General features: G+C 46.6%; 1 protein-coding gene across 2 annotated transcripts in view; it reads right to left on the minus strand.

The window, feature by feature from the left end:
* UTP20 (UTP20 small subunit processome component) overlaps positions 1 to 13858 on the minus strand; it is a 226829-nt gene that overhangs the window by 105891 nt on the left and 107080 nt on the right. For both annotated transcript variants that reach the window (XM_030213822.1, XM_030213821.1), the window contains exons 30-32: positions 7494 to 7720; positions 3342 to 3486; positions 2844 to 2931 (exon numbers count right to left, since the gene is read on the minus strand). In XM_030213822.1, the coding sequence (XP_030069682.1) occupies positions 2844 to 2931; positions 3342 to 3486; positions 7494 to 7720 (460 nt within the window). The remainder of the gene's footprint in view (positions 1 to 2843; positions 2932 to 3341; positions 3487 to 7493; positions 7721 to 13858) is intronic.

Here is a 13858-nt window from a genome sequence, read left to right on the forward strand (position 1 = left end):
GAAGTGCTATGCCACCGGGCAGAAATAAATGATTTTGCCTTAAAAGTGGTGGTTTTCTCTGAGTGCTGTCTTTCAAATATTTTCAAAAATAATAACATAAAAGAGTGGGTTTATCGATTGGTACGGTGCTATTAGCCCATACAAGTAGTATTAGATCTTTGGTTGAGTGGTTTTGTTAATTATTTTTACCAAGGATTGTGGGGAGTTCTAGTGTATTATTTCCAAGATAAACTCATAGCATAAGGTATGTTGTGATACTACACATGTATATTTGATCGTCATTTGTCTTTGCCATTTTCAAGGCACAGCCTGTAGAAGTCTGCCCAGCACTAGCCTTGTTCTCCAACTACTGAAGTTTTCATAAAAGCTCCACTCCAGCTCATCCAAATCTGTCCAGCCACAATCAGAGCGCAGTTGTAGAATTACCCTTCCCCCACGTTTGTCACTCAGAGGAGACAGAAGAGACCCATCTTCAGTCTCCAAAACCCACATTTTTTTTTTTGATTGTGACCTTCAAACTATGAATTCTATTCAAGGTTCTTTTTTATAGGAAAAAAATTTTTAAAACTCCAGAAAGTTAAGAGTTGCACGTGACTATTAAACTAAAGCCTGCATATCATTGCTTAAAATGCAGCACAAAGGTCACCCTGCACACAGACTCGAGTCACTCATCTCTTGTTCTCACACACCATGAGTCGGACAGGCGGGGGCAAGGCATTTAAAGGGATCCCGCCTCCCTTGCCCTCCTATTGGTCAAATTTGACCAATAGGAGGGCGAGCAGACAGAGTGCGGGAAACCGACCAACCCGTGTGTAATGGCGGTGAAAATCACCCAAGTACTAGTGACCAGCGACTTCTAAAAAATTTCCACAGTTTGGAAGGGGGGGGGGGGTGTTCGGCGTGAGAACCCGCCCAATTCTGCAGGAAAACTGCGGATCTGGCAACTCTGCCTAGTACTCAGAAGTTTCACCGTCCCCTTTGAGTGATCCATTTAGTTTGTGGTCATGGCCCTTTTCTACATCTAAAATAGACTTTATAAAATATCCCCTAAAGGTATACATGAATATTTTATAAAATACACATGCTCACTGAAATTGTGCCTCAGTTCCTGCCAAACTCTGCCCCAGGAACACCTATGCATGGCTCACATAAATGTAGGTGGGATACTGCAGTGCACTTTTTTTTGCACGTGTACCCCTATATACGATTGCTGTGCTCTGGCTCCTGCTTTTTACCAGCTGTAGAGCCACCGCAGAAACTGTTGTTCCCTTCCAATTATCCTGCAGATCTCAAGACAGTTTGAGCTGCACATGTCCAAACTTCTTTACTGGTCTCACAAGATCAGAGCCCATGACGGCATACCGACAGCAGAAGAGCTTGATTTACAAATCTTTCTTTCCCCACAGAATGGGATAATAGCCTTAGTAAAATAGGTCTAAAGGGGGGGGGGGGGGGGGGGGGGGGGGGGAAGAACCCAAACTTAGAAGCCAGCAATTGAAAGCTCCTTCAATCTCGTTCCCTCCCTCTGCCCCTTCTTCAAGTCTAGTGGGTGTGACAGGGAGCTTTTGGGGGGGGGGGAGGGGGCTTTCAGCCACATGTCTGGGCGCACTCCTAGGTCCCCAGAAAATTTGTCAAGATTGACCTAATAAGCAAGAAAAATTAAATGCTCTGAAGGTCGTCCAGCCCAGCTCTTTTTCTTTGAGTGGTATAACAGCTGCTGAGCTCTCTCTCAGAGACATATCTAAAGCAGGAGTGCTGTAACTGGTCTTTTTACTAGGAAGTGAATAGCTAAGAAAAAAAACATTTGCCCCATTTGACTTATAAAAACAGACTGTCAAATCTGAAACCAGCTAATAATTTTATTGTGCTCTAGCTTTTGTTTTTTTTTTCTCTTTTACATTATTTTTAATAAGTTCTATTTTCATTACTAAGCCACGCTATCGGTGCGCTGTTGTTTTTAGCGTACGTTAACATTAGAGACACCCATAGGAATATATGGGTGTCTCTAACGTTAGGGCACGTTAAACTAAAAACACTAGCACACCTAGTAAACATAAATATATCTCTACTTCAGGAAGCAGGTGAAAGCTTGGCTCTTCAACCAAGCCTTTAATGGAAGAAGTAACTAACTTGTTAGTCTCACTCACATACACAAGGAGTGATTCGGGCTGCAAACACTGCAGCGGGACATGTTTATCCACTCCTCCATGTCAACTTTCTTCAAATCAGTCACCTTACTTTCTAATTCTTCCTACTTTCTTACCCATCTATATGCTACAACTTTTCCTTACCCTTCACTACCAATTATAATGTTCTATTATGTATTGTGGAGACATTGCTAGTATATCATGCCATACTTTGTATTGTTTTCGAATATGTTTACTGCTGTAATTGCCTATTGCTCATGTTTGATCTATTTTTACTGTACACCGCCTTGAGTGAACTCCTTCCAAAAGGCAGTAAATAAATCCTAATAAATAAATAGCCCTTAAATTTGTACTGCTTTCCTCAATCAGACTTTCCTTAAGCTGTTTCTTACACCCTTCTCCTTGATGGCCTAGAGCAGGTCAAGAACCTGGTGTTCCTGGAGGCAAAAGTGGAGAAGGGGATGCCATGATTTCCCATCTCACTTTTTTATCAGTGCTTAACTGGAACTGCAAGGTTAATTTATTAGCCCACTATGAAAACGAACAAAAAAAATTAAGGGAATATTTCTTTTTCTTATTCCCATTCAAACTCCTATTCCCTCCCTCAATTAATTTTTGCAGCAAGGCAGGAGCAGTGCTGCTGTTTTTTAAGTAATGATGTTGAAAAATCTTGGTAACAAGAGAGCAGAGGTATACCTGAGCCATGTTACTCTTGTGAAGGTAGGAGAGGAGAAGGGTAATGAGGACCGAACTCTGTTCTTTATCTTGCAAAAATTTGCTGATCCTACAAAACAAGACAAGTGGATTTAGCAATGCTAAAATCAGGAATCCATAGCAATTAAAAGTTACATACACAGTACAGTATATGGATCAAATTAATAAATGCCTATAATTAAAAGTTAAAACAGAGAGGGGGAGGGGTGAAGTTTTTATTTTTATGTTTACTTGAGCTTGCATACATTTGCTCCTCGTAAAATTATTCCTGCTTTGTCCAACAGTTACATAGAGAAAAAGGGAGCGGAGGGCTAAAGGCATAGAAAGTGCCACATTGAGCATTATCTGCTAAATTTGTGTTGTCATGTCAGTCTGCACAAATAACTGTTGTCATCTGAATATCTTATCTGTGTAGTGGAATTCGGTCATCTGTAATAAAATGATGCATGCTTATTTCTGTTTAAGGGATGCAACACTTACATCGACAGGATGTTAAGCTCTTTGCTGACTTGTGCTCGAAATATTTTCTTCCTCATCTTTTCTGCATTCAGCATGCTCCTACTGAGGTACTGAAGGATGGTTGAGGCATGAGGAAGGATTAATCTCACACCCATGCTAGGGGATTCTGTAAGGAACAAGATTGGGTTACCATTTAGTTATGCAACGTTCTCTTCTAAAATCTACGCATTTGAGCCACAGATGTACATTACTGCAGAAGCCCATTATAGGCAGCAGTTTGATGCACTTTCAAAAAGTCTCTATGATATCGGTACAGGAGAGATAAAACTGACTCTATGGCTTAGGCATAACGAAGCCAGTCAGGTCTCAGAGAGTAAATGACTGAAAAACAGAGCTAATCTGATTAACTCAGCCCTCCATCAGTTTTTCAGATCTGCTCCCTAGACTAAAACTAAAAAAATGAACAAAAGGGCTGATAGAGCAGCAGAAAAATGAAGAAAACATAAAACAGGCCAAAAAAGCTATAAAAAGTAAGAAAGGAATTGGAAAACAAAAATAAATGAAGAAAAAAGTAATTAAGAAGGTCCCAAGTGCCAAGGGAAGACACTAGAAAAATAAAACATTTTGCACTGAAGAAAGCTGATGAGAACCACGAGTGCTCAGCTCCACGGAAACAGACTGCTGGTCCTGTTCGTTCATGCCAGGCAGTAAGGTAACCGTACAAGCGCAATACGGCACTGCCAAAAGCTTTGGAAAGTCCTAGAATGCTGAGTAGTGTCCATGTCGGGCTCCGTCAGCAGGGCTGGTCTTAGTAATTATGGGGTCCTGTGCAGACCAGTTCGGTGGGGCCCTCTGCCTAGTCCCACCTCCTGCTGATAAGATGTTTATTTTTTGTTTAAAACAATTGTAATTATGAAATTTCAAATAAAGACAAATCAAGCAAAACTTGTATCAAAAACTGGATGGGCCAACAGGTTGGATCAGTAGGCAGTAGGGTTCATTACAAAAATAAGGGATCTATTTAACGATTTCAATTTTGTATCTAACACAACCTATATAGAGAACCTTATAATTGAATATGCTCTTATATGTTAAATAGACTATAGTGGATTTTAATAGTTCGTAAGAATTCTCTCATATGCCGCGAGGTTTGATCAATTACTTCCCTTTTATTACATTGCCGTTGGCTTCTTTTTCAGTACTACATCTGATACAAGATACTTAACAATCACTTATAGAAATGATTTATAGTAGTAGTAGTAGTAAGGTTTTGCATACTGGCAGTATCCCTATCTTTCCTCCTCAGTTGTCTCCTTCATCTCTACCATGGTTTTCCTCTCTCTTAATGATCGTCACCCACATAACCTATCAGCGTCTACCTCAAGACTTGGAAACCACTAGGAACGATGCCTTTTATTTCACCGCACCCTCTTTATGGAGTTCTCTCCCAGCTACCCCGCAATTAGAACCTTCGTTTGTGAAGTTAAAGCAGTATCAAAAATCCACTTATTTCTCAAAACCTTCAGTGAGAGTAGTGGGGAAGTTGTGGTTGGCTAGCGTTTTCAGCCTTCACCTGTCTGCTCAAACTACATAACTTCTGACTACATGTCTAGTTCTATAAGCTCTTGTCTACGTCCAGTGTGACTGCCTTTATTTATCTTATCTATTTCCTTTTTCCTGTCTAAGGAATGGCATTCTTTTCACTTCTATTTTGAATTTTTTTTTTTGTTACATTTGTACTCCCGCGCTTTCCGACTCATGGCAGGCTCAATGCGGCTTACATGGGGCAATGGAGGGTTAAGTGACTTGCCCAGAGTCACAAGGAGCTGCCTGTGCCTGAAGTGGGAATCAAACTCAGTTCCTCAGTTCCCCAGGACCAAAGTTCACCACCCTAACCACTAGGCCACTCCTCCGCTTTGCTATGACCTCAGGAAAGGCAGTATGTTAAGCCTAATAAACCATAAATGGGTGACATCATCTAATGACAAAAACAAAGGTTTTTCTCTGAGAATGTGCAGGTATTTGCACACTTCCACAAGTCTCCTGTGTAAATATGGCATGATCTACTAGAAAATGAAATGAATTACAGCCTCCAAATCATGAACTCATGGGCGGATGCATTTCAATTAAAACTCAACGCAGAAAAAACACAATGCCTTATCCTCTCATCACAATATAATACAAACAGACCCACCACTATAAACACCCCAAACTACACCCTTCCTGTTTCAGACAGCGTGAAAATTCTCGGAGTTACAATCGATTGAAATCTCACACTAGAAAGTCATGCTAAAAATACAACTAAGAAAATGTTCCACTCAATGTGGAAACTCAAAAGAGTAAAACCTTTCTTCCCAAGGGAAATATTCCGTAACCTGGTACAATCACTGGCGCTAAGCCACTTAGATTACTGTAATGCAATCTATGCCAGATGCAAAGAACAAATCACCAAGAAACTCCAAACTGCCCAAAACACAGCAGCCAGACTCATATTTGGCAAAACGAAATACGAAAGTGCCAAACCCCTAAGAGAAAAGCTACACTGGCTCCCACTTAAAGAACATATCACGTTCAAAATTTGCACCCTGGTTCATAAAATCATTCACAGCGAGGCCCCGGTCTACATGTCAGACCTCATAGACTTACCAACTAGAAACACCAAAAGGTCAGCACGCACATTCCTGAATCTCCACTACCCCAGTTGCAAAGGAATAAAATATAAATCAACATATGCACTACCAAACGTCATAAAAACAATGCACAACCTAACAAACTTCCGGAAATCACTAAAAACCAACCTGTTCAAAAAGGCATACCACAATGATCCATCCTAAATACCAGACAACGAAACATATACTAGACCTGGATATAACCGAACTTGTTATTCTTGATTGCTTCACCTGGATGTCACCAATGAACTCTAACGCAATTCCACTTTATTTCATACTCCGGATTTGAACTCTCTCTACTTAACTGATTAACTCACTTGTCACTTATGAACTTTAATACAATACCACTTTGTATTTCTCACTCTGGAAATGACGATCGCCATTACGGCATAATGTAAGCCACACTGAGCCTGCAAATAGGTGGGAAAATGTGGGATACAAATGCAACAAATAAATAAATAAAAAGTTTCCAGGTTCAATGCACCAGTATGCTGGAGAATGACATGGGGACAAAGATTGTCCCCGTCCCCTTCCCATCCCTGTAGATTCTGTCTCCATCCCCGCAGGTTTTATCTCCATCCCGTCCCTATGGGCTCTGTCCTGATCTGCAGAAGCCTCGAACAATTATGATTTTATATTTAAAGTATAAAAAGGAACAATATGCTGTGCAATTATTGTGTATAAATTACAAATAGAAAACAATAATAACAGCAAGCAGCTATAACCCTCCTTACCACCATCCTCTACCCTTCCAACCCCAACCATAGCCGATTTCTACTACCCCAAGGAATTCTAATCCACCCTGTTAAAATGTCCAGGGGTACAAAATACAACCCGTTCTGTATGCCCTATGAAGCACTGTTATGATTTTTTTAAATCTGTAGATGAATAAGAAGTCATCAACAATCTCAGGATTCAGTCTAGCTCTCCTGTCTTCCACAGTCCTTCCTGCAATAGAAGATGTCTTCTTAGAAGATGTGCTGGTAGCAGGATGTAAAGGATCCCAAATGCAAATTTTGCTAGTTGTGGCCAGCATGTTTGCTTGTTTTTCCAAAAAAAATCAAAATATCGTTGTCTGCTTCACTCAAACATAATCCAGTTCGTTAACAGGCTTCAAAGTAGAACATTACAAAGGGACAAAGTTTGTCCCCATCCCCACCCCATCCCCGTGGGATCTGCCCCCGCCCCGTCCCTCTATCCCATGTCATTCTCTACAGTATGCGACTCAGCATAGCAGTTGTCAGGGGTATCCAATTACAACCATGAGCAATGGAAAGATACATTTGCCATTTACACAGTATTGAGGAGATTTTAAACATTATACATTTATAAAATATTCCAGTGCATTTTTTTCCAAGCTGGTCCTGAAGTACCTCCCCCCTTCCTCCCCTCCACGATTTGGGATATAGACAATGAATATGCATGAGACAGATCTGCAAACACTGTTTCCACTCCCCAAAGAGCTAAAGTCCAACTGGCTTGTCCTCCTTTCTGCTGTTCCTACCTTCTGTGACAAACTTGAAATCTCTGAAATCGTATTCAGTGAACGTCAAGCTGGAAATAGTATCTGTGGTTTCAAAATCTGGGCTACTCAGAAGACTACTGGCCATGTCCATCACAGTGATAGCTGTAGCATCTGTTATATTCTTAGTGGACAGCAGGGCAAATACATTTGTCAGCACATCACATTCGGGGTGTCCAGGCCTCTGCTTGGCAAGTAAAGGGAAATACCTGAAACCAAGGAAAATAAAATAATGACCAGAACATCCTTACGCCCACTGCTGTGAGAATAGTCTACGTATCGTATTTATGTTTATGCACAGCATCAATGATGCCAGAACTGAGAAACCCTGCAGATTGGAAGATGTCCCCACCCCCTCTATAACCTGAATCAAAGTGGCACAGGCTGGGGGTTTCCTTGCTATGGTCTAAAATCAGAGGACAGACACCAAGGATAGGAATGAAAGCATCTCCTCGTGGCTCTGAATCAAGACGGCACAAACCAAGACAACAGATGATCCCTCCCCAGCACAGAATCAGAGAGAACACAAAATGGATGATCCTCTCTCTATGGTGCAACCAGAGATCAACGGATTCATGCTAGGAGAGACTGAGCCTGTGATTTCCTTAAGGTGGAATCAGCGAATGACCCCAGAGGATTCCCCTGTTGAGATCTTGGGTCATAACAGAGGAAACACAGCCAGGCAAACCTCTTCACTGCAAATTTACTTGGGTTTATACGTGTACATAGTTGAAGGATTGTCTGGTCCCATACATACCATATCTTCAACACCCTGATTTTTGGTCCATCTTCTGTGTATTTACATGCATTTGGGCTAAAAGTCAAGTTGATTTCTTTTAGTTATTCTGAAAGCAAGGACTACTTGAGGATAGGGTTTCATGGTTTGCCGTATTTAGGAACCAGATGTCTAAGGTGTAGGTCGCTGTACAAAATAAATTTGTCTCCAGAAACGCTTGACCTGAAAGTCTGCCAGTCAAATCATAATAATTCAAACACAGGCTTTTATTATTTGTCTAGTACAGTCATATTTGTACTGAATATCAGTTAATAGAGCTTTTGGCTGCATGTTTTGTGTGTGCATTGGGACATTTGGCAGCACATAGGTAAAAGTGGAATCACCAATCAAGCTCTTTTATGGGTGTAGAATGATTATTAAGCTGGAGAAAAGAGTGGGTCAGTAAAGCGAATGCTACATACCTGTAGAAGGTATTCTCCGAGGACAGCAGGCTGATTGTTCTCACTGATGGGTGACGTCCACGGCAGCCCCTCCAATCGGAAACTTCACTAGCAAAGTCCTTTGCTAGCCCTCGCGCGCCCGCGCGCACCGCGCATGCGCGGCCGTCTTCCCGCCCGAAACCGGCTCGAGCCGGCCAGTCCAGTATGTAGCAAGACAATACACTTCAAGGGAAGACACAACTCCAAAGGGGAGGCGGGCGGGTTGGTGAGAACAATCAGCCTGCTGTCCTCGGAGAATACCTTCTACAGGTATGTAGCATTCGCTTTCTCCGAGGACAAGCAGGCTGCTTGTTCTCACTGATGGGGTATCCCTAGCCCCCAGGCTCACTCAAAACAACAACATTGGTCAATTGGGCCTCGCAACGGCGAGGACATAACTGAGATTGACCTAAAAAATTTACCAACTAACTGAGAGTGTAGCCTGGAACAGAACAAACAGGGCCCTCGGGGGGTGGAGTTGGATCCTAAAGCCCAAACAGGTTCTGAAGAACTGACTGCCCGAACCGACTGTCGCGTCGGGTACCCTGCTGCAGGCAGTAATGAGATGTGAATGTGTGGACAGATGACCACGTCGCAGCTTTGCAAATTTCTTCAATGGAGGCTGACTTCAAGTGGGCTACCGACGCAGCCATGGCTCGAACATTATGAGCCGTGACATGACCCTCAAGAGCCAGCCCCGCCTGGGCGTAAGTGAAGGAAATGCAATCTGCTAGCCAATTGGATATGGTGCGTTTCCCTACAGCCACTCCCCTCCTATTGGGATCAAAAGAAACAAACAATTGGGCGGACTGTCTGTGGGGCTGTGTCCGCTCCAGGTAGAAGGCCAATGCTCTCTTGCAGTCCAATGTGTGCAGCTGACGTTCAGCAGGGCAGGAATGAGGACGGGGAAAGAATGTTGGCAAGACAATTGACTGGTTCAGATGGAACTCCGACACGACCTTTGGCAGAAACTTAGGGTGAGTGCGGAGGACTACTCTGTTGTGATGAAATTTGGTGTAAGGGGCCTGGGCTACCAGGGCCTGAAGCTCACTGACTCTACGAGCCGAAGTAACTGCCACCAAGAAAATGACCTTCCAGGTCAAGTACTTCGGATGGCAGGAATTCAGTGGCTCAAAAGGAGGTTTCATCAGCTGGGTGAGAACGACATTGAGATCCCATGACACTGTAGGAGGCTTGACAGGGGGCTTTGACAAAAGCAAACCTCTCATGAAGCGAACAACTAAAGGCTGTCCTGAGATCGGCTTACCTTCCACTTGGTAATGGTATGCACTGATTGCACTAAGGTGAACCCTTACGGAGTTGGTCTTCAGACCAGACTCAGACAAGTGCAGAAGGTATTCAAGCAGGGTCTGTGTAGGACAAGAGCGAGGATCTAGGGCCTTGCTGTCACACCAGACGGCAAACCTCCTCCAATGAAAGAAGTAACTTCTCTTAGTGGAGTCTTTCCTGGAAGCAAGCAAGATGCGGGAGACACCCTCTGGCAGACCCAAAGAGGCAAAGTCTACGCGCTCAACATCCAGGCCGTGAGAGCCAGGAACTGGAGGTTGGGATGCAGAAGAGCCCCTTCGTCCTGCGTGATGAGGGTCGGAAAACACTCCAATCTCCACGGTTCTTCGGAGGATAACTCCAGAAGAAGAGGGAACCAGATCTGACGCGGCCAAAAGGGAGCAATCAGAATCATGGTGCCTCGGTCTTGCTTGAGTTTCAGCAAAGTCTTCCCCACCAGAGGTATGGGAGGATAAGCATACAGCAGACCTTCCCCCCAATCCAGGAGGAAGGCATCCGACGCCAGTCTGCCGTGGGCCTGAAGCCTGGAACAGAACTGAGGGACCTTGTGGTTCACTTGAGATGCGAAGAGATCCACCAGGGGGGTGCCCCACGCCTGGAAGATCTGTCGCACCATACGGGAATTGAGCGACCACTCGTGAGGTTGCATAATCCTGCTCAACCTGTCGGCCAGACTGTTGTTTACGCCTGCCAGATATGTGGCTTGGAGCACCATGCCTTGACGGCGAGCCCAGAGCCACATGCTGACGGCTTCCTGACACAGGGGGCGAGAACCGGTGCCCCCCTGCTTGTTGACATAGTACATGGCAACCTGATTGTCTGTCTGAATTTGGATAATTTGGTGGGACAGCCGATCTCTGAAAGCCTTCAGAGCGTTCCAGATCGCTCGCAACTCCAGAAGATTGATCTGTAGATCGCTTTCTTGGAGGGACCACCTTCCTTGGGTGTGAAACCCATCGACATGAGCTCCCCATCCCAGGAGAGACGCATCCGTGGTCAGCACTTTTTGTGGCTGAAGAATTTGGAAGGGACGTCCCAGAGTCAAATTGGAGCAAATCGTCCACCAATACAGGGATTCGAGAAAACTCGTGGACAGGTGGATCACGTCCTCTAGACCCCCAGCGGCCTGATACCACTGGGAAGCTAGGGTCCATTGAGCAGATCTCATGTGAAGGCGGGCCATGGGAGTCACATGAACTGTGGAGGCCATGTGGCCCAGCAATCTCAACATCTGCCGAGCTGTGATCTGCTGGGACGCTCGCACCCGCGAGACGAGGGACAACAAGTTGTTGGCCCTCGCCTCTGGGAGATAGGCGCGAGCCGTCCGAGAATCCAGCAGGGCTCCGATGAATTCGAGTTTCTGCACTGGGAGAAGATGGGACTTTGGGTAATTTATCACAAACCCCAGTAGCTCCAGGAGGCGAATAGTCATCTGCATGGACTGCAGGGCTCCTGCCTCGGATGTGTTCTTCACCAGCCAATCGTCGAGATATGGGAACACGTGCACCCCCAGCCTGCGAAGCGCCGCTGCTACCACAGCTAGGCACTTTGTGAACACTCTGGGCGCAGAGGCGAGCCCAAAGGGTAGCACACAGTACTGGAAGTGGCGTGTGCCCAGCTGAAATCGCAGATACTGTCTGTGAGCTGGCAGTATCGGGATGTGTGTGTAGGCATCCTTCAAGTCCAGAGAGCATAGCCAATCGTTTTGCTGAATCATGGGGAGAAGGGTGCCCAGGGAAAGCATCCTGAACTTTTCTTTTACGAGATATTTGTTCAGGGCCCTTAGGTCTAGGATGGGACGCATCCCCCCTGTTTTCTTTTCCACAAGGAAGTACCTGGAATAGAATCCCAGCCCTTCTTGCCCGGATGGCACGGGCTCGACCGCATTGGCGCTGAGAAGGGCGGAGAGTTCCTCTGCAAGTACCTGCTTGTGCTGGAAGCTGTAGGACTGAGCTCCCGGTGGACAATTTGGAGGTTTTGAGGCCAAATTGAGGGTGTATCCTTGCCGGACTATTTGGAGAACCCACTGATCGGAGGTTATGAGAGGCCACCTTTGGTGAAAAGCTTTCAACCTCCCTCCGACAGGCAGGTCGCCCGGCACTGACACTTGGATGTCGGCTATGCTCTGCTGGAGCCAGTCAAAAGCTCGCCCCTTGCTTTTGCTGGGGAGCCGCGGGGCCTTGCTGAGTCGCACGCTGCTGACGAGAGCGAGCGCGCTGGGGCTTAGCCTGGGCCGCAGGCTGTCGGGAAGGAGGATTGTACCTACGCTTGCCAGAAGTATAGGGAACAGTCTTCCTTCCCCCGAAAAATCGTCTACCTGTAGAGGTAGAAGCTGAAGGCTGCCGGCGGGCGAACTTGTCGAATGCGGTGTCCCGCTGGTGGAGAGACTCTACCACCTGTTCGACTTTTTCGCCAAAAATGTTATCCGCACGGCAAGGCGAGTCCGCAATCCGCTGCTGGAGTCTATTCTCCAGGTCGGCGGCACGCAGCCATGAGAGCCTGCGCATCACCACACCTTGAGCAGCGGCCCTGGACGCAACATCAAAAGTGTCATAAACTCCTCTGGCCAGGAATTTTCTGCACGCCTTCAGCTGCCTGACCACCTCCTGAAAAGGCTTGGCTTGCTCAGGGGGAAGAGCATCAACCAAGCCCGCCAACTGCCGCACATTGTTCCGCATGTGTATGCTCGTGTAGAGCTGGTAAGACTGGATCTTGGACACGAGCATAGAGGAATGGTAGGCCTTCCTCCCAAAGGAGTCTAAGGTTCTAGCGTCCTTGCCCGGGGGCGCCGAAGCATGTTCCCTAGAACTCTTAGCCTTCTTTAGGGCCAAATCCACAACTCCAGAGTCATGAGGCAACTGAGTGCGCATCAGCTCTGGGTCCCCATGGATCCGGTACTGGGACTCGATCTTCTTGGAATGTGGGGATTAGTTAATGGCTTGGTCCAGTTCGCAAGCAATGTCTTCTTCAGGACATGGTGCAAGGGAACAGTGGACGCTTCCTTAGGTGGAGAAGGATAGTCCAGGAGCTCAAACATTTCAGCCCTGGGCTCGTCCTCCACAACCACCGGGAAGGGGATGGCCGTAGACATCTCCCGGACAAAGGAGGCAAAAGACAGACTCTCGGGAGGAGAAAGCTGTCTCTCAGGAGAGGGAGTGGGATCAGACGGAAGACCCTCAGACTCCTCGTCAGAGAAATATCTGGGATCTTCCTCTTCCTCCCACGAGGCCTCACCCTCGGTGTCAGACACAAGTTCACGGACCTGTGTCTGCAACCTCGCCCTGCTCGACTCCGTGGAACCCCGTCCACGATGGGGGCGTCGAGAGGTAGACTCCCTCGCCCGCATCGGCGAAGCTCCCTCCGCCGACGTAGTCGAGGAGCCTTCCTGGGAGGTGGCCGCGGTCGGTACCGCACGCGGTACCGACGTCGGGGACCTCAACCTGGGCGATGGGCCAGCCGGCGCCACGCTCGACGGTACCGGTGGCGCAAGCACCGCCGGTACCGGAGGGGTAGGGCGCAACAGCTCTCCCAGAATCTCTGGGAGAACGGCCCGGAGGCTCTCGTTTAGAGCGGCTGCAGAGAAAGGCTGAGAGGTCGATGCAGGCGTCGACGTCAGTACCTGTTCCGGGCGTGGAGGCTGTTCCGGGCTGTCCAGAGCGGAGCGCATCGACACCTCCTGAACAGAGGGTGAGCGGTCCTCTCGGTGCCGATGCCTGCTGGGTGCCGAATCCCTCGGCGACCCAGAGCTCTCGGTGCCGACACGGGGAGGAGACCGGTGTCGATGCTTCTTCGATTTCTTCCGAAGCATGTCACCGGAGCTCCCC

Source organism: Microcaecilia unicolor, chromosome 9 (assembly GCF_901765095.1).
Source record: "Microcaecilia unicolor chromosome 9, aMicUni1.1, whole genome shotgun sequence".
Classification (NCBI taxonomy): Eukaryota; Metazoa; Chordata; class Amphibia; order Gymnophiona; family Siphonopidae; genus Microcaecilia; species Microcaecilia unicolor.